This window comes from Plutella xylostella, chromosome 12 (genome assembly GCF_932276165.1).
Source record: "Plutella xylostella chromosome 12, ilPluXylo3.1, whole genome shotgun sequence".
Lineage (NCBI taxonomy): Eukaryota > Metazoa > Arthropoda > Insecta > Lepidoptera > Plutellidae > Plutella > Plutella xylostella.
Window position 1 is genome coordinate 4020086 of NC_063992.1, and position 27977 is coordinate 4048062.

At 36.3% G+C, this 27977-nt stretch overlaps 1 protein-coding gene across 9 annotated transcripts in view; it reads left to right on the forward strand.

The window, feature by feature from the left end:
* LOC105384205 (protein numb) overlaps positions 1-27977 on the forward strand; it is a 48829-nt gene that overhangs the window by 3339 nt on the left and 17513 nt on the right. Inside the window, exon 1 of one of the 9 annotated variants that reach the window (XM_048624760.1) lies at positions 22578-22891. The exons of 1 other annotated variant lie outside the window; for it this stretch is intronic. Coding sequence is in view for 7 of the 8 variants with exons in the window: in XM_038119293.2 (XP_037975221.1) it covers positions 26903-26977 (75 nt within the window). In the remaining variant the exon portion in view is untranslated. Of the gene's footprint in view, positions 1-22577; positions 22892-25370; positions 26978-27977 lie in introns of those variants that run through there. 7 more of the 9 variants (XM_038119293.2, XM_038119295.2, XM_038119294.2 and 4 more) reach the window with 7 other exon arrangements.

Sequence of the window (27977 nt, forward strand, 5' to 3'; positions counted from 1 at the left end):
ACTAATCATAAGGTGGGGAAAGGCATGACTTAAAAATACGTACACTACAGACAAAATAATGAGTGGTCATTAAACATTGCTTTTGTTAAAAAAAATGCACTTAACAGTTTAAAAACAAAAGAAAAAAGACAATAAGATATATTAATAAGTGCTTAAGTTTTACATTATTGTCTTTTGAGATTTAAAATTTGCAGAATCATCAATGAAAAATATTTTTATATGAAAAATATTTCATACAAAAATATATTTTGTATGAAATATTTTTCATAAGTTCTGGCTCTATGCACAAAAGCAATAAAGCATTATGCTTTTCTTAACATAAAGTAGATCATAGGTAGTTTTTAACCCGTTTTAAGCAAGAAAAACTTCTCTCATCTGAACAATTTGTCACCGGTGTACCATGCGAAGTGCAATATCCAAGTTTGGATAAATAATAATATGCTCCAAATTATGTTTTCGCAGAAGCAAAGATAGATAAGGTAGGTTATTCCGATTTTGGGTGAGTGGGATACATGTTCGTATTTTGTCAATTTATGAGGACTGGTTGGGTCATTTTGATTCATGTAAGAACGCTTTGTATACTTGAATATAATACCAAAAAATCCGTTTAAGAGGACAGTATACCTTCGCGATTCTAGCGAAATAGGTATTTAGGAAAAGATTTATTTTCACTTGCGCTCTCATGCCCCGGGAACGGGTGCGATAGAGATGCACTGCTGCACGCGACTGACAATAGGTACTTTTCTTAATGAAATTCTGGTTTCGGGAGAAAACGTTTTACACTAACTAAATATCAACCAATCTTTTAGATTTTGGTGTCAATCGCTTCAGCATAATATATTCTAGGTTTATAGGTTTCGCGTTTTTAAAAAGAATACATTGTTATCGTTCAACCAACGGCTTGATTCAACCCACAAAAATTACGTTATTTGGGTTGCCTATAACTTTGTAACCATAAAAAAAATCGGAAAAAGAAAAAGCTATAAACCTAGTTATTCCTTGTGTCAATAACATACTAAAAAATCCTGGAGATTGGATAATATTTAGAGGTAGTAGGTAAAACGTTTTCTCTTTTTGTATGGACGAGCAAGTGCTATACTCTCCTCTTAAAAGACTTCTCTAAGTACCCACGGATTACGTGAATATTTTAGTTTCAAAAGCTGATATTTTTTTCACTACACGATTGTAATTCCGAATGAATACGGGTTATTCCGAATGAGATTAAAATGAGTTTTAGGTCAGGATATGTATTTATCGATCAGCTATAACCTTGCAAAAACTCATTTCGAAATATTACAACTGCCCAGAAGTACTTATATACACATTTATATGATATTTATAATTCGAAATTACCCAATCCCCAGAATTTCATAATGAAATGTTCCAATATTCGGAATTACCCTAATCGGCTAATTCAGGAAAATTCCAAAAAAAATAGCTTGGTTTTTTTAAAATTCCGAACGTAGTGAACAAAAACGAAAATCTTTTGGATGAAAAAACAATCAGTTAAATAACTTAACTGATTTCTTAATTACCGATGTGCGGGTAACTCCGAAAATTAAAAAATGCGGAAATTTGCACTTTTTTACTAATTTTACGTTTTAACACGCACGCCCGGTCCTAGCGCCCTGAGTCAACCCAAGCGAGGTAGAAGATTAAGTTGCCGTCAATCAAGGTGAAGGTTCCACGGTTTAAAGTATGGCTGCTTTTGGAAGAAAACGGCAAAAATCGGAATAACCCACCTGCACCTTATGTAATGATCCAGAATCAAATCGTTTTCGTATTTTATAATCGTAATTTATACATGGATAGTGTAAACGTATAATTATAAAAAAAAAGCTCTAAAAAAAACTATTTGCCAAATTTGCCGCCCCTCTCAATCTGCCGCCCTAGGCACTGGCCTTTTTGGCCTATTGGTAAATCCGCCACTGGCTGTGCGTTGGCCCATATTGTTCCGGTGCATTCGGTGGCGAGCTCAAACCAACTGTGAAGGTTGTTTTAGTATAAACTGTAGCAATCGCCTGCAGGCTGCAGGGTTGTAACATACATTCAGGCGGAATATTTAATTGTTATAATGTTTTTGTTTGCGTAGTAAAAAGCGCTTCAGAAAAAGGTAACGATATATTTTCATGTCCAAAATAAGTTACGAGATGCCAATCCAAAACCTATATATTGTTGTATTGACTTATTGATAAAAAGAAATAAAAATGATGGTCCTATTATTGTAGCATTGTCGTAAATTCCTTCGTTATGCTCCAATTCAATATTGAGGATAATATTGCTATTTGGCTTACAAATAACAATTATTTTTGTGGTAGATTAATTAAGCTTTATTTAAGTAGAACAGGAAAGTTTCCTTTTCCCTCACCTAAGTTTAATGTCGCAAACACGATGTTTACTTGCTAGTGCCTATTCTCTGCTAGAATATCCAATAAATGTCCCAGTCGAGGTCGAATTCAATTGCATATTATATCAACTCGCAGCCCTCCGGCCAATGTGACCTTTTCCTATTTATTCTCGCAGCGTAGAGCGCATTACCCAAGAGAGAAATAGCAAAAGCACTTATTTTAGTTGTGATCCCGCGTACGTTGTGAGGCAATGCCGCCGGAGGAAAAAAAAAACACGCATTCACGCTTTGTACTAATGTACTCACTTGCGGGGTAGGCAGAGGTGCATTGCTGCACCCACTTTTCGCCAGAGTGTTATGTTAGTCCCAATGTAATAGGGGGCGGGCCTATTGCCATTTTTCGGGCACATCCAAGACCCGAGAACAAATATCTGTGTTTAAACAAATATCTGCCCCAGCCGGGAATCGAACCCGAGACCATGCATCGGCTCAGTAGTCAGGTCACTAACCACTACGCCATTCGGTCGTCGTGCCGCCGGAGGGTAACTCTATACTGACGAATAACGAACGATAGAGCTGTCGTGCAATCGGCACGTTTAATACAAAGAGACAGAGTCGTGGCTCGCGCAGCAGCGCTCCGAAACTTAGTTTTTCATCATAACAATATAGAGTGACCCCCTGAAACGTTCAGCACACCAGTTTTGTTTACATTTGCTTTTCAAATTTAAACATTGTTAAGGATAGTTTTCCGAAGCTTGATAAAAGCAGACCAATTGCGTAACTAGAGCTCTGTGTTCGATCGATCAAACGAACCAAAATTTATTGTTAACACAAAACAATTTCAACAAAATAGTAAAATTTACTATTATGAATCAGAATCAGTGTATTACTGAAACACTGAATTGTTGTCGGACTGTTACTGTTGTCTTTTCCAAAACTAGATAGTATGAAGATATTTTATATCCAACAGCCACTTGTGTAGCGTTGGTATTAACTACTTACTATTAAGTATAAATAATCCGTTTGGACATAGGTGCATTGTAAAAGTTATGGTACGCATTTTTTATTGGAATCACAGGAAGGACCCAACGAATGGACTCCGTAAAATAAAATCTATGCAAATGTTCTGCATTGTGCGACATTGTTTCGACACGAAACAAAAGTCCACATTTGAGATGAAAATTTTCCTATAGCAGACGTTCAACAATGCGTTATATGAACAGTTTCTAGATGCAGAAATACCTACAAAGTAAACTGTGGTGAGTTTACTGGGAACAGAATTAGATTCGGACTGTAGGTATCATATCGAGCGTTGCGCCAATGTCGATTTACATGGGCTGACCTTCGATATTGCTATTGCTAGGCTATTTGAGTTCATAATTCAGAGTTTGCTCCATAATTTTACCACTCAAACTAGGCAGAAATTACATTGATAGTACGCTGTTGTCATGAAAAAATACCTTGGCTTTCATCCAACTACTGTACAACAGTTCTGTATGTTTGATCTTGATCGTGTTTTTTAAATAAATAAATAATAAACAAGTAGTCGCTTTAAAACTGAGTCGAGTTCTAAAATCTTCAATTTCACCAATGCGCTTACTAGTTCATAATTTAATTAATATGATTTACTCTGTACCCTCCTTCCTCTAAGCTAGCGTATCGGATACAAACTTTACAGTTAGACTAGGGTTTGTGATCTTCAAAGATCACCCTGTGTATCATTTATGTAAATAATATAATTATCTTTATATTATTCAAGTAACTTCACAAGGCCAGAAAATAACATATAAACGTGACTGGCACGTGCAAGTCCAAATTCTTCTCGAAAATCTTTTGAACATTATAATTCTATAAAATTGTTTTGACAATTGAAAATACCTTTGTTGGTATATTTGTTCTCATAATATTTTTTTGTAATGTAATAATAATACCAACAATCTTTGTACCGATTGATTTATTGTGAATTTAATAATAATTATCCTTGATTTTTTCTGTAAATGCACGCATGTCATTAATATACTCGCATATTTTTCCCCATAGAACCGAATTATTGTTTTACCTCGTATTCATTAGCCAATGAAAGTCATCAGTTAAAACACTGACACGACACGTCGTAGTCACACGTTGCGAAAAGGAAATTGTTAGTTAGGCCCGGGTCTCCTATTTACTCCGTAGGTTGCGTCAAGTGTCACCGCCGTAGGTCGCGTCACGATACTCACTACATCTACGCGCCAACGTCGGCGTGTGAGGGAGACCGCTTCAGTACATTTCTATAGTGAGCATCGTGACGCGAGTAGTAGGGATTCACGGGTTCTGGCTCACTTCCCCGCCTGCTCCACCTGCCCGCCCCTGCCCCCTCCGAGGCGCTGTCTTTGGCGATCCTGCAAAAAGCTCGCCGCGAATAAACTTTATTAAGGCAATTAGCGCCCCGCGGTTTTATTCGCGATCCGCGACTTTTTCTAATTGGAATGAATCTTATTGCGACACGCTTTCCTATTGGGTCCGACTCTTTCCTGTAGTAGTAGGGATTCACGGGTTCTGGCTCACTTCCCCGCCTGCTCCACCTGCCCGCCCCTGCCCCCTCCGAGGCGCTGTCTTTGGCGATCCTGCAAAAAGCTCGCCGCGAATAAACTTTGTATACAAGTAAGTACCTATTGTGTAGGTAGAATATTATCGGTTGATTTTAAGCATATCTACTAACCACTCCTCCTCGCGTTGCTCGTCGTCGCACCTACCTACAGGCTTTCATTAAGTATGAGTGTGTGACTGTTATTTGAAATAACATGGTATCCAATGGATAATATTTATCAGCCTTACTTCATTCAATGCATTACTAGCGACTGTAATAATTAAAAGACATTATTACTGGTGAATTAAACATCCATCTCCGTGTCTTTACTAAATAACATAAAGCGTAAACACTTGTACGCAGTGGCTGATAGCGTTATAAACCGAGTTCTAAAAACATAGTTATGTAAAGTGAAATCAATAATTATACGTACCTACATGCAAACATTACGTTTTTTTTCACCCACCAACGGTTCGATGCCAAGCATTTGTCCCTAAGTAGGTAATATTTTTTTGGTAAGCATCCCAAAACAATAAATAACTCCAGATATGTCGCGCTTTGGGTGTTCGATGCTAACCCTAATCAATCACTCAATATAAGTGCAAAGGTAATATAAAAAATACTGTGGGCTGGCGTCTGAAATAAAAAAAACACTAGCTTGTACATACGTGTCTGCGCGAAGTGTTATGGGAATATCAATTTTATTTGTATGCCGATAAAGGAATCAATGTGGGATTTAAAAAAATGAACAAGTCTCGACCAGTTTTCACCTAACACAAGTGTGTTTGGTTTAATCTCGATAAAGATTGGGATCGTGTACAAAAAATACCCCCGAAAACCGCATTCCGCGTATATAAAACGCGCTGCATGTCAGATCTCAAACATATCAGCCTGGCTCTCTACTGAGTGAGTTTATAATTATTGTGTATTGTGCTACATAGATACCTGCAGCGTCCAGACATATGAATGTAAGTTATGTTTTGTATCTAATCACTTTCCGTTGAATATGTATAATAGTCCATTACTTTGTGTACATTGCATGTGAGTCAAAAGCACCTCAGTGTTTTAACTTACTTTTATTCTTACCCGTATTTTTTTGTGCAAGTAACACTATAGTTAGTTCTCATGGCATAGTAGGTAATTCATTCACCCATTTCATCAGTATTAAACCGTAACTTTACGCATATCTCTGCTTTCCACCCCCCAACATAAGATAATGTGCATCATCTATTTTTTACCGTAGTAAAACCAAGTAAATTTATTTGTTTTAGCCATCAACAATAATTGACGACTGCGACTACACGATGAAAAATTACTATTATCCGAGCCCTAGTGATGATGAAATACTATCACCATCACTTCTCCTGAAAAAACCGACTAAACGGATTCACGAAAATATTGATTCATATTTTGAAACTCCCTCGAAGAAATCTAAGAGCAAAACATTATCTTCGACAGTCGGACGTGCTGCCTGCGGGGGTATTTCATATATATCCACCAATGAAGACGACGGATCTAAAGCGTCACACCTCATAAAAATTGAAATGTACGATATGAAAAAATTGAAAGATTTACCACCCAGCGAACATTGGAAAAAAGCTGATATGCGAATCAAGCTGTATTGCACCTCTGATCATATTCTTTTCCATGATACTAATCAACTCATGTTTTCTATAACAAAACAAATAGCTACAAAGACAGATTGCAAAAAATATTTTCTCGAGACATCGAAGTAAAAATAATAATGTACCACGACCCCCGGCGCACAGACCACACACAACTGCTACACTACCGAGACGCCCCTCTATTTCCTTCGTACTATATAAACACGCGACATTGAACTGTGACTACACTTCCCTTCTCAAACTCAGCTGCAAACATGGATCTCTCTCTCGATTCGTCAAGCTACGATGCAGAGCTACTGAAGGCTTTAGCTGACTACGAAAATCAGGAAACGTACGTAAGTGAACAGTTATTTTATTTTACTATTTCTATGTATACTTATATGTAATTTGATGAAAATAGTGATGGTGTGTGAATATTAGTGGGGAGGGGGTGGATACACGCAGTATAAATGTTTTATTCTTAAATTTGTACTCTCACAACTGTGTTTGCGTTCAATTGTTTAACAATGATGAATTTTACTTATGAAGATTTATTACTTTTAAACAAAACTTTATTGTTGGATAAATTTAATAAATACATTCGATTATGGTATATAAATGGGGTCTTACCATCTTCACTTAAAAATGATTCAAACGTGATTCCTTTTTACACCCCTTGTAAAGGACATCCTATCAACTCTTCTTTATTAAATAATACCGATGAGATAGATGGAGTACATATCATGCAAGCATATTGTAACACTTGTACAAGATCGGAGACTAGCACATAAATTTCATTAGGTAGCTACTAATAGTTAAATATCTGGATAGGACAATGCAAATATTCTGTATAAATTATGCTTTTATTGTCTATGTATTTCAACTAAGTTGTTTTTTATTCATAGATTAACTGGAAATGGAAGAAAAAGAAAATGGGGTGATGTCATCACCCCTTCAACGTCGGCCGCTGCAACGAACAACGACCCCTCCCAGGCAGCCCTCCAGGCAACACCTCTAGAAGAAGATACCCCTCCAGGCAACAAAATTAAATGTGATGCGTGTCAAGTTCACATTGGGAAGAGGTACTTTTCACGTCATTTAAATAGCAAATTACATAGGGAAAAGGTTTTAAGAAACCATGAAACATTAGAAAATGTGAAAATAATTGAAAGCGCATTTGGACAACGAGTGAAATCCTATCGTATTCAGCTCGACTCATCTAATTTAAATAGTTCTGTATCAACAGATTGTGTAATAACACCCGAGGTATACTTCGAAAAAATTAAAAATAAAATATTTAAACTACTAAGGGATAACATAGATTGCCATTCATTCATTAAAGTAAATTTTGTTTTACACGCAGAATTCATTCAAATCACTAAAGACTTAGTTAATTCTTTCGATTTCCAGGGGTATAATTATAGTTTTTGCAAGGGGGATGATATTGAGTTAGATTTTGAACAAGTTGTTGTTGAGTTTTCCAACAAATTAGGCGAATTCGAAAAAAAGGACAGTGGATGGAGTCTAAAAAAAATCTTATATGTTGATATGAACGTAAATAAATTTAATCCATTGCGGGGCTCATCATATATTGATTTACCAATTGATATCAAACATAAAAAAGCAGTACTAAACATAAAAAACTCAGATTATGAATGTTTTTCGTGGGCAGTGTTAGCGGGGTTATACCCCGTAAATAAAAATGCAGAGAGAGTGGCAGCATATTTACCCAACAAAAACAAATTAAATTTTGGTGACATAAATTTTCCAGTAAAACTACGAGATGTGAAAAAATTTGAAAATTTAAATAATATGAGCATTAATGTTTTTGGATTAGAATACAATAATGAAACAAAGAAAAATGAAATCATAGGCCCCTTACATTTTACGAAACATCGAATGCCTACTCATCTAAATTTATTATATTTAACAAATGGCTCGAATGGTCATTATTGCCTCATAAAAAACATGTCTCGATTACTTAGCAAGCAGATAACCACATCAAATGAAGCAATTCATATTTGTGATGGGTGTCTTTTACATTTCTCAAACAAAGAGCATCTCAATCTGCATCAAAAAAATGATTGCGTTAATATACGAACTGAATTACCTAGTGCACGAAACACAAAACCCAACTGGTTTGGAGAGCACACGAGTAGTGATAAGTTAAAATTCGATAAATATGACAGACAGATGAGAGTGCCCTTTGTGGTGTATGCAGACTTTGAAGCGTTTGTTACGCCTATACCATCATGTGATAATGATCCCGAGAAGTCGCATACAAATAACATTCAAAAACATAATGTTTACAGTTTCGGTTACTATCTAAAATGTGCGTATGATGATAAACTTTCCAAATACCAAACTTATATGGGTGAAGATTGCCCTAACGTATTTCTAAAATATTTAAAAAAAGATTTAGAGCTCATAACTAAAAAAAATTCTTTTGTTAAATCACCTTTGCCATTGACGGATGAAGATAAACTTAATATATCTCAAAGTCAACAGTGCTATATTTGCAGTAAAGATTTAAATCATGATGCCACCATTGATCATAATTGGCACACTGGAGCTTATAGTGGAGTTGCGCACAGCATGTGTAGTTCAAAATACAATCCACCTAGATTTTTACCTGTATTTCTACATAACTTAAGCAATTATGATGCACATTTTATCGTACATGCATTAAACTTTGATTCAGGAAAAATCGATATTATACCCCAAAACAAAATAAAATATATCATTCACTATAGAAATCTTAAACAATGTATTGAAAACGGTTTAGAACTAACTAAAATTCACAGAGTTTTAAAATTCAAACAAAGTGACTGGTTAAAAAAATATATTGATTTGAATACTTCAATGAGAACTTCAGCCGTAACTGATTTTGAAAAAGACTTTTTCAAATTAATGAATAATGCCATATTTGGTAAAACAATGGAAAACATAGAAAAACGTGTGAATGTTCACTTAGTTACGCAATGGGAAAATAATGGGAAAATTCAAGGTGCACAAAGTTTAATTGCCCGACCAGAATTTCACAGTGCATCATGTTTTTCTGAAAATTTGATTGCAGTTCAATTAAATAAAACAAAACTTTTATATGATAAACCAATTTATCTCGGCTTTTGCATTCTGGATATTTCCAAAACACTGATGTACAAGTTTCACTACTCATATATGAAAAACAAATTTAACGATAGGTTAAAATTGATGTACACTGATACTGATAGTTTAATATATCACATTCAAACCGAAAATTTATATAGCGACATAAAGTCAAATTTAAAAGACTATTTTGATACATCTGATTATTCAATCGATAATCGTCATAATTTTCCACTTGTTAACAAAAAAAAGATAGGATTTTTTAAAGATGAAAATAATGGAAATATTTTCAGAGAATTTGTAGGTTTACGTTCAAAAATGTATGCAATCGAGGTAGAGAATGATTTTATTGCTAAGGCGAAGGGCATAAATAAATCTGTAACTAAGACGTTTCAGCTAAATGACTATAAAAGATGTCTATTTAATCAAACCCGAAAAATCGATTGTATGTTAAGATTTAAATCAATAAAACATGTTATATTTACACAAAAATGCTCCAAAATTTCACTGTCTCATAATGATACGAAGCGAAAATTATTGGAAAACTCAACCGATACTGTTGCCTGGGGGCATTATAAGATGTCTGAATAATTTTTTAGTTTTTGTAGTTTTAAAAATAGTTTAAGATTTTTAACATTGTTGTGTGTGTCTGTGTCTGTGCTATGCTTCTGCATATATGTTTTTTTGTATTGTGTGTACTAATTATTCTATTTAGTTTTAAATAACCAATAAGCGTGTTTAGTTTGTATGTAGGTTTATTTTTAGTGTGTAGCTTAAGATTAAATCATAAAATAAATTTATATTTTTATAAACACAATCTCATTTTTCATTTATTCATTCAACGCAAATCAGCAGTACTTAGTAGACGTTACTCAAAAATAACAAATAATGCATCATTTTATTCATCCGTTCACAGCTATTATTGGTGGACCTAGTGGCTGTGGCAAAACTAACTTTGTCACAAATTTTATAAAGTATGTTAAAAAAATCTGCAACACAAATTTTTCACAAATAACTTGGTGTTATGATGAAATGCAACCATCATATAATTTATTAGAAGTTAACTACCACCAAGGATTGCCGGAACTTACCATGTTTGATGGTAAAACTCCTCATTTAGTAATAATAGATGATTTAATGAGAGAATCCGACGGAAGAATCGTAGATTTGTTTACAAAGGGCAGTCATCATAGAAACCTCAGCATATTTTATATAACACAAAATTTATTTCACCAAGGGAAAGGACAGCGTGATATTTCTTTAAATTCGAGTTATATCATATTTTTTAAGAACCCTAGAGATAAGACTCAAATACGTTATCTAGCTCGTCAAGTTTTCCCTGAGAATCCAAAATTTGTTGAAGAAGCTTATAAAGACGCCACAAAGGAAGCTCACGGATACTTAATGGTTGATCTTAAACAAAATACTTCCGACATTTATCGCCTTAAAACAAATATATTTGAACAGCAGCATTGCATAGTTTATGTACCCAAAAAAGGATTTAAATACGATGTGCAAAAACAAATACCAATCATTTCCAAATAATGCCTGGAAGAGTAACGACTCATAAACATTTCCTCACTGCATTACAAACACTCAAACCGAAGTTTCGTAAAGCACTGTTAAAAGTTTGTAGTGAAGAAGAAATTAACTGTATTTGTGAGTGTATTCACAACGTTTTAAAAGGAAACATTCCTCTTCAAAACAAAGATTCAATTAAATTAAGAAAACATAAAAGTACTTTGAGAAAATTGGTTTCTAAAGGGAAACACCAGTTCAGAAAACATATAATTATCCAGAAAGGTGGTGCATTTTTACCTATTATATTGGGTTCTGTTTTAACCGGATTAATTAATAGTATATTACGGTGAAAACTATAATGGATAATACCAAAAAATTGTTACTTGTGGAACCTGAATTTTTAGAAAAAATTAAGCAATCTGATAAACCTGAAACGACCCTTACTCGGTTAGATGATGAAATGAATAAAATTTTAAATAGTAAGGTAGATGACCGAGAAAAATGGACTTTATACTTACAAACTCTGCAAAGATACTTACATTTTACTGAAGAAGAGCGACAACCGCTGATTACTATGAAGAACAATCTTACCGAGAACTCAGAAGAAAATATAGCGACGACAGTTACCAAATCTGAGCCATTAAAACAGGACGTCAGCAATATTAATTATCCATTATCTGCATACACCCCATCACATTTACTAAAATTAATACCAAAAACTTATTTAAAAAAGGGTGAGTTGCTGCTGGAAAACATCCTGCAAAATAAAGATAGAGTTAATTGGAATGATCGCGGGGAAGTCACCATAAACAATCAACCTATACTGCATAGCAACATTGTGGATTTAATAAATGATGTGTTAAGACCGCTTAAGCGCGCGAAGCCCAGAGGTTGGGAAGTATTTAGTTCACTGCTGCATGATATAAAAGTTCCTCTATATTGCATAGGCAATCCAGCTAACTTAAATTATATAAATTCACTAAATTCAAACGAAATAAACTCCCAATCAAACACTAAAAAGGAAGAGATTAAACAAGCATCTCCTGAAACTGAAATTCAGGAAAACTATACACCGAAGTTAAAAAATATTGGAAAAATTAGTAAGAAAATAGATTGGGAACGATGGACCCCGTACTAGAGATCAACGATATATATTATAATGTATCCCACCCAGCTGGTTACAGCAGTGTCGATAAATTAGCTAAATCTATGAAGGGAAAAATGAAAAAAGAGGATGTGAAAACTTGGTTAGAGGCACAGGAAACTTATACTTTACACAAACCACTTATCAGAAGGTTTCCTAGAAATAAATATGTGTTATCAAATTTTAATGAACTTTGGCAGGCTGACTTAAGTGATATGCAGTCTTACAGTGAATATAATGATGGTTTTAAATATTTGATGTGTGTAATCGATGTTTTCAGTAAATACGCATTTGTTCGTCCAATGAAGAATAAAAATGCTGAAACTTCAAAACAGTGTTTTGAAAGTATATTTCATGCAGCTAAAGCAACTCCTCGCCACATACAATCTGATAAGGGTTCTGAATTTATTGCTAATAGTGTGAGATTATACTTTAAAAGTAAAAATATTAATTATTATACCACTAACAACCCCGATATTAAAGCTAGCATTGTGGAAAGATTTCAGCGAACACTAAAAATGAAGATGTGGCGTTACTTCACACATAAAAATACATATAGATATATTGATATCTTACCAGATTTATTGCATTCATATAATCATAGTTTTCATAGAAGTATTAAAATGGCTCCTTCTGATGTTACATCTGAAAATATTATGACTGTATGGCGCAACTTATACCATACAAAAAGTGCTGATAAAACTCAAAATAAACCTAAATACCGCATTGGAGACTACGTTAGAATAACTAAATACAAACATATATTTCAAAAGGGTTATGAAACTAACTGGAGTGATGAGATATTTCAGATATTGACTATAATACCTAGATCACCATGGGCAGTTTACACTTTAAAAGATTTACAGGGAGAGGCAATTACCGGTACGTTTTATGAACGCGAGTTACAAAGAGTGATTTATGACCCCACTCGTCAATATAAAGTAGATAAAATAATTCGTTCACGGTATTCTGGTGTCAGAAAGGAAGTGTTAGTGAAGTGGAAAGGTTATCCAAATAAATTCAACTCTTGGATAAAAGCATCCAATTTAGAAAAAATATGATGGAAGAAAGTTTCTATCTCACATTGTTGAGTAATAGCTCAATGTCTTATTTTCCGCAAAACACCACAGCTAATTTTTCAACTATGTTACCCAAAAGTATCAAGTTAGAAGGGGAATGGGTAGTGGGGTTAGTTGAATTTCATTATCCTTGTACTATGTTCAATGTGCAAGAATATGAAAACGTACTTTATATAAAGAAAAATGTAATGATTCCCGATGAAGAAATAATGACGTCAGTAGAGTATAAGTCTCATATTCCAGCTACTAACTACGAAAGTATTGATCAAATGATAAATGCATTAAATGAAAATTCTTTGATAAAAAATAACGTTACATTTTCATACGATAAATCATCGAAAATTGTACATCTTACTGATCACAAAAATGAAACTAAATCAATAAAGTTGACTCCCAAACTTGGCTTACAACTTGGATTTGAACCGTATACAAACATGATTTTAAACTCATATGGAAAATATCCCTACAACTTGTATTTAGGGTTACCATCTCAACTTTTTGTATATTGCGATATAATTGATCCGCAAATGGTCGGTGATGTTATGACGTCTCTGCTAAGAATAATTCCGTTAGATCCTATTAAATATATATACGGTGCACATAGGATGCATACATTTTCACCCGCTCATTACTTACCCATTATGCGTAGGGAATTTGATACAGTAGAAATTGATATAAGAACGAGCACAGGTGGAAAGATACCATTCCAGTTTGGAACTTCATGTGTTAAATTACACTTTAAACGAATAAAATGAGTCCACAACATCCTTGTCCATATGAAAAATATTACTCACATCAAGCTGGAACAGGAATAGGCATTGTTTACAAAGGTGTACCCCACCAACGAGGACATGGGATAGGTAGCTTTTTAGGTGGGCTATTTCGATCAGTTCTACCTTTATTGTCAAGTGGTGCAAAAGCAGTAGGAAAAGAGGCCTTACATACCGGTGTGGGAATTTTATCAGATATGATAAAATCACAACCATTGGAAGAATCTGTTAAACAACGTCTGAAAATGGCTAGTGCTAACTTGAAAAGGAAGGCTGACTCTAAAGTTGATTCGCTTATGTCTGGCTCGGGGTATAAATTAAAAAGGCTTACACAACGACCAATCATTGCTTCAAAGACATCACAACGAAGAGGTACAAAAAATAAAATCAACAAACGCAAAGTTAATGATATTTTTTCATAATAATAATAATAATAATGTCGTTTTTACACAATAATTCATGTGAGTGCACAAAATCTGAGTTAGACTTATTTGCTCTTCCATCGACACAAACAAGCATTGAAAGTGGGTTATGGGTTCACTATAAACCAATATCATCCCTGTCCGACGATGGACCCATTGAATTTCAAGTACCCGGAAACGGAGAAGACTATGTGGATTTGAGTCATACGCTACTACACATCAAAGCAAAAGTATTAAACCAGGACTCATCTGTTGTTACTGAGTCAACGAACGTGGCACCAGTAAATAATTGGCTTCATTCCTTGTTTAGTCAGTTGGATGTTTACTTAAATCAGAAACTCGTATCACCACCCAACAATACTTACGCATATCGAGCGTATATAGAAAATTTATTGAACTATGGTCCAGCTGCTAAAGAGTCCCATCTTACGTGCGGTTTGTGGTATGGAGATACCTCAGGTAAAATGGATTCAACTGATGAAGGAAATAAAGGTTTTATTAAACGCAAAGAGTTGGCCAAACAAAGCCGGGAAGTGGAAATGCTTGGTCACGTGCATGCAGATATATTTAACCAAGAAAAATTTTTAATCAACGGTGTTGAAATGCGCGTCAAATTAGTGAGGACAAAGGAAACTTTCAACCTTATGAGTACAACATTAGATGCTAAATTCAAAGTTCAAATCACCGATGCAACTCTCATTATTCGTAGGACACGTATAAATCCATCTGTACTGCTGGCCCATCAGAAAGCTTTGGCCACAACTACAGCTAAATATCCGATAACACGAGCTGAAGTTAAAGTTTTAACAATACCTGCAGGAGTTCAAGGAAAAACGCTGGATAATATATTTTTAGGGCAAATACCCAAAAGATGTATAGTGGGTTTTGTAAACAATATTGCTTTCAATGGTAGTCTGAACACAAATCCTTTTAATTTTCAAAATTATAACATTAACTCTTTTAGTTTGTACGTTGACGGACAACAAATTCCTTCTAAAACACTTCAGCCCTCATTTGAAAATAAAGTATTTACCAATGCTTACCATACTTTGTTCTCTGGCACAGGTATTCACTTTTTGAATGAAGGTAACTCTATATCTAGGGAAGATTTTGCTGACGGTTATTGTTTGATGGCATTCGATTTAACACCCGATTTATCGGCTAATAATAACTCACACTGGAATCTTATAAGGCATGGTAGTCTTAGATTAGAAGTGCGTTTTGATACCGCTCTTACATCTACCGTTAATTGCATAGTGTACGCTGAATTTGACAATGTTCTTGAAATAAATAAAAACCGCGATATAACTGTAGATTATAATAGTTAAATTGAAGTAAGTTTACCATGTATAAAAGATAGAAACTTAATATCCTACTCTTCATTCATAACCATCTGTTCACAATGGATACTCAGCAGATTAAAAACTATTTAGTGGAAATAAGCCCATATTTGATGCATAATGTTTTTGCAGCAAACAGAATTCCACTAAATGTGAGCAGACCCTTTTTTGCAGTAGTTAACTTAGATCCTGACTCAAAACCAGGCTCTCATTGGGTAGCTATTAGTATCGATAGCAATGGTTTGGGGGAATATTTTGACTCATATGGACGTAATGCGTCTAGCTATCATAAATCATTTTTAGCACGTAATTGTCACAATTGGTATTACAACTCTAAAATACTACAAAATTATTTTACAACTGTTTGTGGTGAATATTGTTTAGTCTATCTTTATTTTAAATTTAAAGGATTGTCAATGAAAACTTTTCTTAACTTGTTTACTGAAGAAACTATGTTTAACGATTTACTGGTAAGAGAAATGTTCAATAGTATTTTTTAAAATAAATGATAGTTATTTCAGACCTACTGATTTTTATTTTCCATAATTATACCTACTAACTACCTAACTATATCCCTATTCTATTTTAGTATATGGGTTAGTAAAAGAAAAAAGTTTTACTAATTTACATCAATTTAATGAAATAATTAAAAAAGGGTTGGACTATAACTAAAATTAACATCTAAAGTAAACGGAGACATTTCTTCTGATTCTTCACTCCAAACAATTCTCAAAGGGTTGAATCGCAGAGGCAGCATGGGTGGACTCAGCATAGGTGAGTACGAGGATTGCTCTTGTCGACGTTCATAATCCAAGAGGGCTTCTATTAATGCGGCATCGAACACGGAAGAGTGTAGTGTATAATCCATGGTTGGCGGCAACAGAATACAGGGGCGTCTTGGTAGTGTAGCAGTTGTGTGTGGTCTGTGCGCCGGGGGTCGTGGTACATTATTATTTTTACTTCGATGTCTCGAGAAAATATTTTTTGCAATCTGTCTTTGTAGCTATTTGTTTTGTTATAGAAAACATGAGTTGATTAGTATCATGGAAAAGAATATGATCAGAGGTGCAATACAGCTTGATTCGCATATCAGCTTTTTTCCAATGTTCGCTGGGTGGTAAATCTTTCAATTTTTTCATATCGTACATTTCAATTTTTATGAGGTGTGACGCTTTAGATCCGTCGTCTTCATTGGTGGATATATATGAAATACCGCCGCAGGCAGCACGTCCGACAGTCGAAGATAATGTTTTGCTCTTAGATTTCTTCGAGGGAGTTTCAAAATATGAATCAATATTTTCGTGAATCCGTTTAGTCGGTTTTTTCAGGAGAAGTGATGGTGATAGTATTTCATCATCACTAGGGCTCGGATAATAGTAATTTTTCATGGTGTAGTCGCAGTCGTCAATTATTGTTGATGGCTAAAACAAATAAATTTACTTGGTTTTACTACGGTAAAAAATAGATGATGCACATTATCTTATGTTGGGGGGTGGAAAGCAGAGACATGCGTAAAGTTACGGTTTAATACTGATGAAATGGGTGAACGAATTACCTACTATGCCATGAGAACTAACTATAGTGTTACTTGCACAAAAAATACGGGTAAGAATAAAAGTAAGTTAAAACACTGAGGTGCTTTTGACTCACATGCAATGTACACAAAGTAATGGACTATTATACATATTCAACGGAAAGTGATTAGATACAAAACATAACTTACATTCATATGTCTGGACGCTGCAGGTATCTATGTAGCACAATACACAATAATTATAAACTCACTCAGTAGAGAGCCAGGCTGATATGTTTGAGATCTGACATGCAGCGCGTTTTATATACGCGGAATGCGGTTTTCGGGGGTATTTTTTGTACACGATCCCAATCTTTATCGAGATTAAACCAAACACACTTGTGTTAGGTGAAAACTGGTCGAGACTTGTTCATTTTTTAAAATCCCACATTGATTCCTTTATCGGCATACAAATAAAATTGATATTCCCATAACACTTCGCGCAGACACGTATGTACAAGCTAGTGTTTTTTTATTTCAGACGCCAGCCCACAGTATTTTTTATATTACCTTTGCACTTATATTGAGTGATTGATTAGGGTTAGCATCGAACACCCAAAGCGCGACATATCTGGAGTTATTTATTGTTTTGGGATGCTTACCAAAAAAATATTACCTACTTAGGGACAAATGCTTGGCATCGAACCGTTGGTGGGTGAAAAAAAACGTAATGTTTGCATGTAGGTACGTATAATTATTGATTTCACTTTACATAACTATGTTTTTAGAACTCGGTTTATAACGCTATCAGCCACTGCGTACAAGTGTTTACGCTTTATGTTATTTAGTAAAGACACGGAGATGGATGTTTAATTCACCAGTAATAATGTCTTTTAATTATTACAGTCGCTAGTAATGCATTGAATGAAGTAAGGCTGATAAATATTATCCATTGGATACCATGTTATTTCAAATAACAGTCACACACTCATACTTAATGAAAGCCTGTAGGTAGGTGCGACGACGAGCAACGCGAGGAGGAGTGGTTAGTAGATATGCTTAAAATCAACCGATAATATTCTACCTACACAATAGGTACTTACTTGTATACAAAGTTTATTCGCGGCGAGCTTTTTGCAGGATCGCCAAAGACAGCGCCTCGGAGGGGGCAGGGGCGGGCAGGTGGAGCAGGCGGGGAAGTGAGCCAGAACCCGTGAATCCCTACTACTACAGGAAAGAGTCGGACCCAATAGGAAAGCGTGTCGCAATAAGATTCATTCCAATTAGAAAAAGTCGCGGATCGCGAATAAAACCGCGGGGCGCTAATTGCCTTAATAAAGTTTATTCGCGGCGAGCTTTTTGCAGGATCGCCAAAGACAGCGCCTCGGAGGGGGCAGGGGCGGGCAGGTGGAGCAGGCGGGGAAGTGAGCCAGAACCCGTGAATCCCTACTACTGACGCGCCCTACGGCGTGACGCTGGACGCGACATGCGGCGTAAATAGGAGACCCAGGCCTTACTGCTTTCATTTGCACGCTTCCGTCTGTGCAGAGACGACAACAGTTTAATAGTTCCTTTCCTAGTTCTTATTTAGAGTTTCAGTTAGCTGCTTAAATAGAAGATTATAATTTTTCCGACACAGATATTAACACATTTTTTTTTTAATTTTAACCTTCTAAACAACTCCGTATAGTAATTACAAAAATTTTAATTTCTTAATTTGTATTGAAAAACTGTGGAAAATAGTAATGAGTTTTCAGGGGGGCTCGTGAACTCACACGCAACCAGTTTAAACAACAAGAACCTTATTATCAGGTGACTGTAAGTTGACCAGATTCTACAATGAGGAGGTCGAAACGCCCAACGCCCAATTCGTGATGTGAGGCCTAATAGTTCATAAAAGTTTTAGAATCATGGGTCGCTACAAATTCGTTCGCATAAAGGTTAAGTCTCTCCCTCCCGGTAAGATCGTCAGATTTATATAAGACCTTGACCTAGAGAGTGAGTTTTGACTCATTAAGGGGGAGTCATCCAAGCACAATAGCTGTTAGGTCGCAGTCTCAGTGAAAATGAGCACTAGTTGCCCTCCCCTTTTCAATAACTACAACTAGTGAAGGGTTCCAAACTATTCAGAAGAAAAACTACACTCGCGATCAACGAAAAAGTTCATAGCACATCAAAATGGCAGGTGGAACTTTTAAATTGCTTGCGAGTGTATTAATACCGTTGTATACTGAAGTATCCTAAAATAGGTAAATATATCCATTAATGTGAAAGCTATTCATTATGTCGATAGTATTTTAACAATACCCAATTTGCATGCCAACAATAAAATCGGAGACTACCTATTAAACGTTTCGCCAATTTTAGTGCAGTTTTTTCGGTACATTGCTTATTTGGGTGACACATTTCTCTGACCGTATCCCCTTTTCCGTTATAAACGCAAGTAGTACGCAAAAATGTATAGTACTTACTTACTGTTTATCTAACTCAAAAAAAATCCAAGTCAATTTTGTATCAAAACTATGAAACTAACTTCCTAAAACGATATTTGGGCATCAATGCCAAACCAACCATTGCACTGGAGTCCGTATTGTAGGTATTTGACCGATATCGGTTTTATTTTCATCATCATTTTTGCTTTAGCTCTTTCTAAAGTCAGGGGTCATTTCCTTTCATTGCCTGCCAGCTCCCAGCGTAGTGGATAATCAATTACTGTCTGTGCTATTCTCAGAAGCATTAACTAGAATTTTATCTTTTTGGATCCAAGGGGAAGATAAAACAGATAATGGAATTCCAGATATTTACTACTACGTTTTATGTTTTTTTTTTACTTTATAGAGTTCTGACTGATTGATGTGTTTCTCGCTTGTAGAGTTTCGTATTTTTAGCATTGAGATTTATGAGTCACTTAATTGTTAGAAGTTTCAACATAGCTTACACCCACTTACAACAAATAACTTTCTATTTTGAAGCGGGAGCTACTAACAAGTGTGGAGGTTTCCGGAGTTTTCCTTTTCATAAAATATGTTTACAGTTTGCCAAAAGACTAAAAGGCCTCGGGCTTAAGCCGCACAAGCTTAATTTACTAAGTTTGCTTGTTCCATCTTCAAACGCCGCCGACGTAAAAATATGAAAACATAATCAAAAAAAAATAATGATTACAATTTAAATCCTTCATCAAATTCGTAACATTTTTATTAGTATAGCTATTAGCTATTGATCTCTGCAAAAAATATGTACATCTTTAAGATGTTTCTGCTACAAGTAGCTAGGCTATTTGATGTATTTTTATACTGACCTTTTTGCCTCTAACCTATTTCGCTGTGATAATTAAAGAGATGGATAATGCCATGCCAGCCTCAGTTGTTGTGATGACCTAAGGACTATTCCTTAACATAGAGACAACTAGATAAATGCTGTGTAAACTGTAAATCAAATATCAATTGATTAATTGCAACACAAACAAAACTATTAGAATCCACTGATTGTGACAATGGAATAACGTTTTGTCAATTACAATAATCATTCCATTGAAATCCCATTAATTATTTTGTTGCGAATCTTGCTAAACCCACGACTTTATAATTAAATATGCCGCCAAGCTTTCCGGGTAGTGTTGCCACCTGAGTTGTAGGTGGCAGCCTCTACAAGTCTACACTCTAGTTTTTCTTTAGAGCTCCTATAAACATATATTTACTGTATTAAAAATCATATTTTAAAAATCTATTTTCTCTCACTTTATAATTTATAATCTGTTTGTGTAATAGTAAATACCTGCCTACCACATGAAATGACAGTGGGAGGCTGCTTGACGCTACAAAACAATGTAACTTATTAATAATGGTAAATTACATAATGTAGGTGTAGGTAAATGATGCTTGGTGGAATGTAGGCCTTTACCTCATTCAAAGACTCCTATTATTATCAATAAATGTATTTATAAAATATAAAAATATAGAAAAAGGTGGTAGTTTTAGCCTACAGTTTGGCAAGCTTTTAATTAAGTTGTAGATAAGTACTGGGTATTGGGAGGTAAGTTCTGAAAATTGGAATTAGCATGAAGAGGCGTGAAACTTGCCAGTTTTGGGAAAAATGCTTTCAAGCGGAAGTTATGATTTTTTTTTCAATTAGCGGCGCTAATTAACCTTACACTTTACCTTAAATTCACGTCTCAGTCCCCGCAAATCCGATGTATAAACTCATACTCATATAAACCTTCACGACGTTTGCCGAGATTTGCATTGTTTTAAGTTTTGGGTCAAATGATATTGTCAAGGTTTGTTGAAAAATTATGAATGTGATTTATTTGCAGACAATAGGTCCTACTCGTTTTACTTCGCCAACTTTAAACGAACAATAGCTATCACTGCCAAGTTCACTACTACAACACATTATTGCCCTTTACAGAGGAACACCATAATCATATTTATACGGGACTTGACCTAAAAGTGAACTTCAACTTCAAACACATTTTCCATACTTACACAATTATATGTATTATTCTGTAAATATACTATGATGATAGCGTTATTTAATTTATAATTACGGCTTCATAATTAATTATAATTTTTTCTGTGTTTTAGCTTAAATTTTCTCTATGGTTTTATGTGGATGCCGCTAATTGCATCCTACGTGGTCCTACGTAGGAACTACCTAGTCATATGCAAGTATTCGCAGTAACCTCGTCCCAAATAGCATGTAGTTAGTCCGTCGACTAATACAGTATGCACTCGAGTTAGTAGGTATGTGTTGTGTAGATATACTTACTCGTTATGTATGTAAAAGATTTAATAATTTAATTTCAAAGTAAGACTTGCCGAATTCTATTTAATCAAATGATGGTAAAGAAAACAAATTTTGGGCAGCTTCAGTAAACAAACTTTCCAGTTATATTCTCCAGTGGGAGTGGATAGAATACTAACAGTATCTTGTGTTATTAACATGTTTTTCATCCGAAAAATTTAATGCTCAAATTATCCTTATTAACTAACTATACTCAGATTGCTTTAATGGTATGCATGTAGTGAATATTTTTTTTTTACAACGAATTAAATTGTTATTCAATTACAGATTATTTTAGTTTTTCCTAACATAATAGTTAGACATCCTCCACAGTTCTATTGTTCGTCTCCAAGTATAGCCTTGTACCTACCGTGTATTTCGTAAGTGTAGTATTTTTCGGTTGTGAATCAGAGTGTGTTGGTGGCTATGCGCTGAAACAATCATTGGTGCGATGCAATTAGCTGAGCATAGATGGTTTCCAAGCTTCGCATTTGGCACCAGACTGAGTCCTAATTTAATATTTGTGTAGACTGAACTGACGATAAAACACTTATGTGTTAAACATTGCTAAACCAAAGCGCCTAAAGAAGATTGTGGGATTATTCCATCAGAGTTTGAGTGAAATCTTGTGTCTATTGTGTTGCAAATCCATTTCATAGTGCTGTGCTGTTTTTAGGAGTGAATCAGCGATTGTAAGTTTCTTTAAGTTTTTTTTTTATATTTGTAAGGAAGGCTGAAAAGCGAGATTCAAAAATTTGTCTTATTAGTAGTTTCTGCAACGGAATAATACCATTCGACCTTCCACCGCCGTTCGATTAACATCTCATATACAATTTTAATGAAACCCGCAGTTTATTTATTACAAACTTTAATAAAGTATTTCCTCACAATCACAACATAATCGCTAAGCACATAATTAACAAAATTAACTAACACATTTTAATTGAGATCACAAGCCTTACACACATGTTAACACCACCACCGTAATTCTACACTCATCTTAAGTCCAACGGTTCTATGCAACAGGAAAAGTCAATACATACTGTCACTGTGTTTGGAGGAGTCATCCCTGTGTTTGTCACGGATGATGTCGGCGACTATGTCTCGCGGCAGCATGGTTGCGCTGGCAGTTTTCGTCAGTGCCGCTTTGGTGCTGCGCCCTGGCCGTCTGGTGAAGTAGACGTAGACATTGTAAACCAGCTGTCTGGTATCCGCCGGCAGTTCAGCCCGAGGGTCCTCAGGGTGCTCGCCCCCTCCGCCGCTCCACAGCCGCCTCCAACTGAACATGGTCCAAGCAGTCATGGGTTTGTTTCCGTACAGTAACTTATCAATCTTGAAAGAAGTTTGTTTGCCCGAATGTTTCTAAACAGTCGCTCGTGCGTGATTCGATTAACAGAAGTTTTGGTTGGTGAAAGAAATAATGTTGTAGCAGAAATTATAAAGTTGTTATGAGAGCACGCACCAACCGAGCACTGGCCAGCTACTGGCCGTCATTAAGCCAATGAGGTATACATCAGAAGTTCTGAGGCACGTCCCTACATCCGCTAGAAAAGACGTGCCCGGACTGTGCTTACTAAATTCTCTCGACTTTAACGACTTACCGGTCTTAGTTAATCAAGTATACACGCTGTGTGTATGTGTTTGGTATTCCACCAAGGCTCCTAGTTGACAACCTTGGGCGGCGATGGTATGATCGCCGTTATTATTGTCATGGTGCATGCCGGTTTTGAATCTATTTGTCAGAATATGGCGACTACACCGTTGTTGAGATTTCGAAAGGAAGACATTAACTTATGAATTCAATATTGGTCGATGCAATTTTATTGATTGGTGCACAGCTGTATAATATCATTTCTATGCAGGCAGGGTACGATATCTGCGTAGTTAGTGATGCTCCTGCCAAGATCAATGGCACCTTGAGAATCTGCCGGCAGAATCTAGACCGGTTATTTACTGAACAGCTTTGCTTATTTTTTCTCGTGTCTGATTTCTAACTTTAGCTGTAATTTACAAAGGCAAGTCAATTGTTTACGGCTTAGTGTGCCCGATTACAGATCATTGTTCTTTGTTCATTTTGTTGAAACAGTTAATTGCCTTTTGTCTATTTTCCAAAAGTAAGCTTTGTGATCTAAATACATAGTATATCTTTGGAATTACAGAAAGTGAGTTCCGTTTTCAATTCTCTACTTATCCAGTAAATTACTTTCACCTGAAAAAAAAAATCAGTTGTCCAATATCAAAATCCATAACCGAGTGCATTGCCCTATTTTTAGCATTGTTGGCTGGGTCTAACAGTATCGCTCGAACATATAATCACGTACACAAAATGAATGAAATGGTGCCATGTAGAGCGACAAAATTATCGTTGTCAATTTTACGGTGAGTGGCGGAGCAACGTCCGAGGATTGTCACGGTCGGGAAGAACTTAGCGAAGCTTCACGCGAAACCATAAAGCTCCTTCCTGCTGATACCATTGAGCTTGCGAACATCCCGAAACTAATCTGGCAATTCCGGCATACTGTTGAACACTGAAGTAAACAACGTGAACATATTTCACGCGTGCTGTAATTACGTATTACATCGTTTTGTCACGGTCGGTATGACACACTTGCTTAGCTGCCGCGGTAATTCTCGCTTTGCTTACATCTGTTAATCGGTTCATTGCCATCACATTGATAATTTCAACATATGGTTGTAATGTATGAGTGCGTTTGAACAATTAGTTTGGCTACTACAAATAATAAAGTTTGTCTTGCTTTTTTTCATTGTGTCTTCATTATAGTATTTGATGGAATGCAAACATAGAGTGCATTAGTGTGGCGATGTGAATAGCCTGATCATTACACGCCATCGTAAGGCTTCCTCAGGGACTTAACTCGGTCCACCCAGCCCTGTTTGTTCAGTTCACTGTCTTTCACTTTCGGATACAGTTACTTTTTGGAATAACAGTGTGTGATTATTACTCAAATTAACTAGCCAGATTTCCCACCAACATCCTTGAGATGTTTATAAATTGTGGTTCAGCTGAAAGCACCTCATTTTTCAGTTTTAAGGATGTAGATGTAATAAATTTAAGTGCGCTATTAAATATCAGCATAATTTTTAACGTTAACAATGTTTCCGAGAGGCTGCCCAGTCAGCCGAGCCGATAGGTAGGTCAGCCGCCGATGACTCAGTGATCGTGAATTCGTGACTCAATCAAGAATCAAGCAAAGCTTTTAAACTTTACCAACTTGTTCGTTTCGTGCAAACGTAATCTGCAACTCAATAATCATTGCAATTTTGATCGAAACCGTCAGTGATCTCCGGGTATCGCGTGAAATTGAATTCGTGATTCAGATGTTGTCTATAATTTAGTTCGGCGCTGTGCGATACTTGAAAAATCCGCGTCATGTGTGCTTCTGTTTGTTGTTTGGCATTTGTTTGCACCTGCGTCCGTCTCCCTCGCACGCGCACGCCCAGCTGCGCCTGCGCATCCTCCCGAACACATGCCGCCTGTTGAGATTCGTGCAAGATGCGCGCCATCTGACATCGTCGCTCATGTTGTAATCCGTTTTATTTCACTACGTTTGTTGAAATTATGCCAAGTGGTCCTAAAATAGGTCAGCTTCGCCACTTTGTTTCGTCTGATTGCAACGCGACTTCCTATTGCGATGCGCTTAAATAACTGCGGATTCAATGTGAATTAAGTGCGGGCTATTGAAGAGATGAGGTCATAGTTATGGTCGGAATGACAGACAATGCGTGGCGCGCACCGGTCCGGGGGAGAGGCGCGGCGGCGGGGTCCTGCAGGGTCTGAGCTCGCCCGGTGCCGCGACCCACTCAGTCATTTTGTCCGTTCCGTGCGCGGCGCGTGCGCTCCTGCGAGCCTACTTAAACTACATTCCTCATACATTTTCAATAAAAATGGATATTAGTGCCGACTCAAATAGTGTAACAAGACTTAGTTCATCAAGAATTTGGTGAATCCGGCCGGATTTGATAGTCGTTAGCCGCTACGGTCCAAAGAACAATGCTGTGGGAAAAAATAACGTTCAGCTGGCATCGGCAGTCGTTCCCAGCTACCTTCCCCTCTGCTCCCCCCGCGCGCCCCGCCCGCCCCTCGCGCCGGGTTCAATGCGCCTCTCCGACGGGTTTATTCATCGTTTGTGGGAAAAGTTGACCCCCCGTTTAAATATTGTTAACAAATTCACACGATTTTGGCGACTGCCGGATCCTTGATCTTGGTGCGGGAATCATAGTGTTAATTTATCTCGAGGTGCTAAACATTAAATTAAATTTTAAATACCCAATGCTAACATTTTGTAAGATTAAACAACAACAGGAAAAAACTGTTTAAACGTTATATTTTTTTGTGAAGCGTCAAGATTAGATACTTGCGACATTCCGCGGCAGAACTGTGCTAGGTATTTGCTCGTAGCTTTGCAATGTTTAAATTAGTTTCGAAACACTCGAAATTTTTATCTCGGGTTTAGTACGTGCGAGTGTGTACCGACTGCGTAACAAAGTCACACCATTGAAGCTGTCGTCGTGTCGAGTGGTCGCCGCCTCCGCCACTGCTGGATGCAAATGTCAAAGTTGACGAGGATGTGTCTACGGTTGTGTTTAAAATTAGTGTCCGGAATGCAGCCGGTGTCACCGCAGTGAAGTAGTGTTGTGCTCTGTGAATACCTCTTGTGAAACGTGTACGCGTAGTATCGACAATGGGGAACCAAGGCTCGTCCCCGCACGAGCCTCTGGACCGTGCCCAGGTGCAGAATAATCCCGATCTGAAAATGGTTCGTTACTTTTTAATTTATGTATTTGATAGGACAAAAGTGTATTGTAATAGCAGGCATGCAGGGCAATTCTGATGACGCATGCAGTAAGCTGTGCATGACACCTATTACATTACAATCCATTGTTCGAGTTGAAATCCGAACGATACGCATGCGTGTGCGCAAACTGATCGACCTCGAATATTAATGCCCCATCTATAGGTTGTTGTCTTCCTATTTTGTTAATGACTTAACTCGTAACCTGTGTTGCGAACTGAGAGCCGGTTTGGAACTCCCTCGATCGAAATAAATAGCAACCAACTGCCATACGTGAACCGGATCATAAGTATACGTAGTATGCCTTTGCACAAATGATCCTAAGTTAAATGAGGATAAGCAAATAAAATCACTTCAGTCTCAGAGCCTTTGAGATTGCTTTTGTGACATGAATCACTCGTGATTGGGCGTCAAAAACAGCTTTCACTCACATCCTTTATGAACTTGGTATTTTTCACATTTCTCTCCTTCACTCTTTGTAAGTTGTGCAAATCCATAACTATGTACATTATAAATTACTGCGATTAGTAAATCGTTTTAGGAAATTCTTTAATTGCTTAGCTATACTTTGTTTGATTATTCTAACCGGAACGGCGTAGTTACTTATTCACACTTTAATTATTATGTTATATGAAGTTTTAATGCGGTCATTAGCATTCACATTATGTGTAGGTTGAGCAAACCTTAAAGAATATATACAGATTCCGACTATACATTGAATTCAATTATATTGTTAATCGTATTAGTATATATTAGCCATAAAAAGTTTCGTTACACAGAATATTTAGGGCTATAAGTGGCCCCGAACACTTATGTCGTGCGTGCGGGTGATATACTTATTCAGTCGTTCGTTATTCATTACCAATAAGTAGATAATCATCCTCTCCTAAATAATCCTTTCAAGTGGCAACCGACCTCTGACACTCGTGGGCCAAATGGCACGTTTCAGATCATAACACATTTA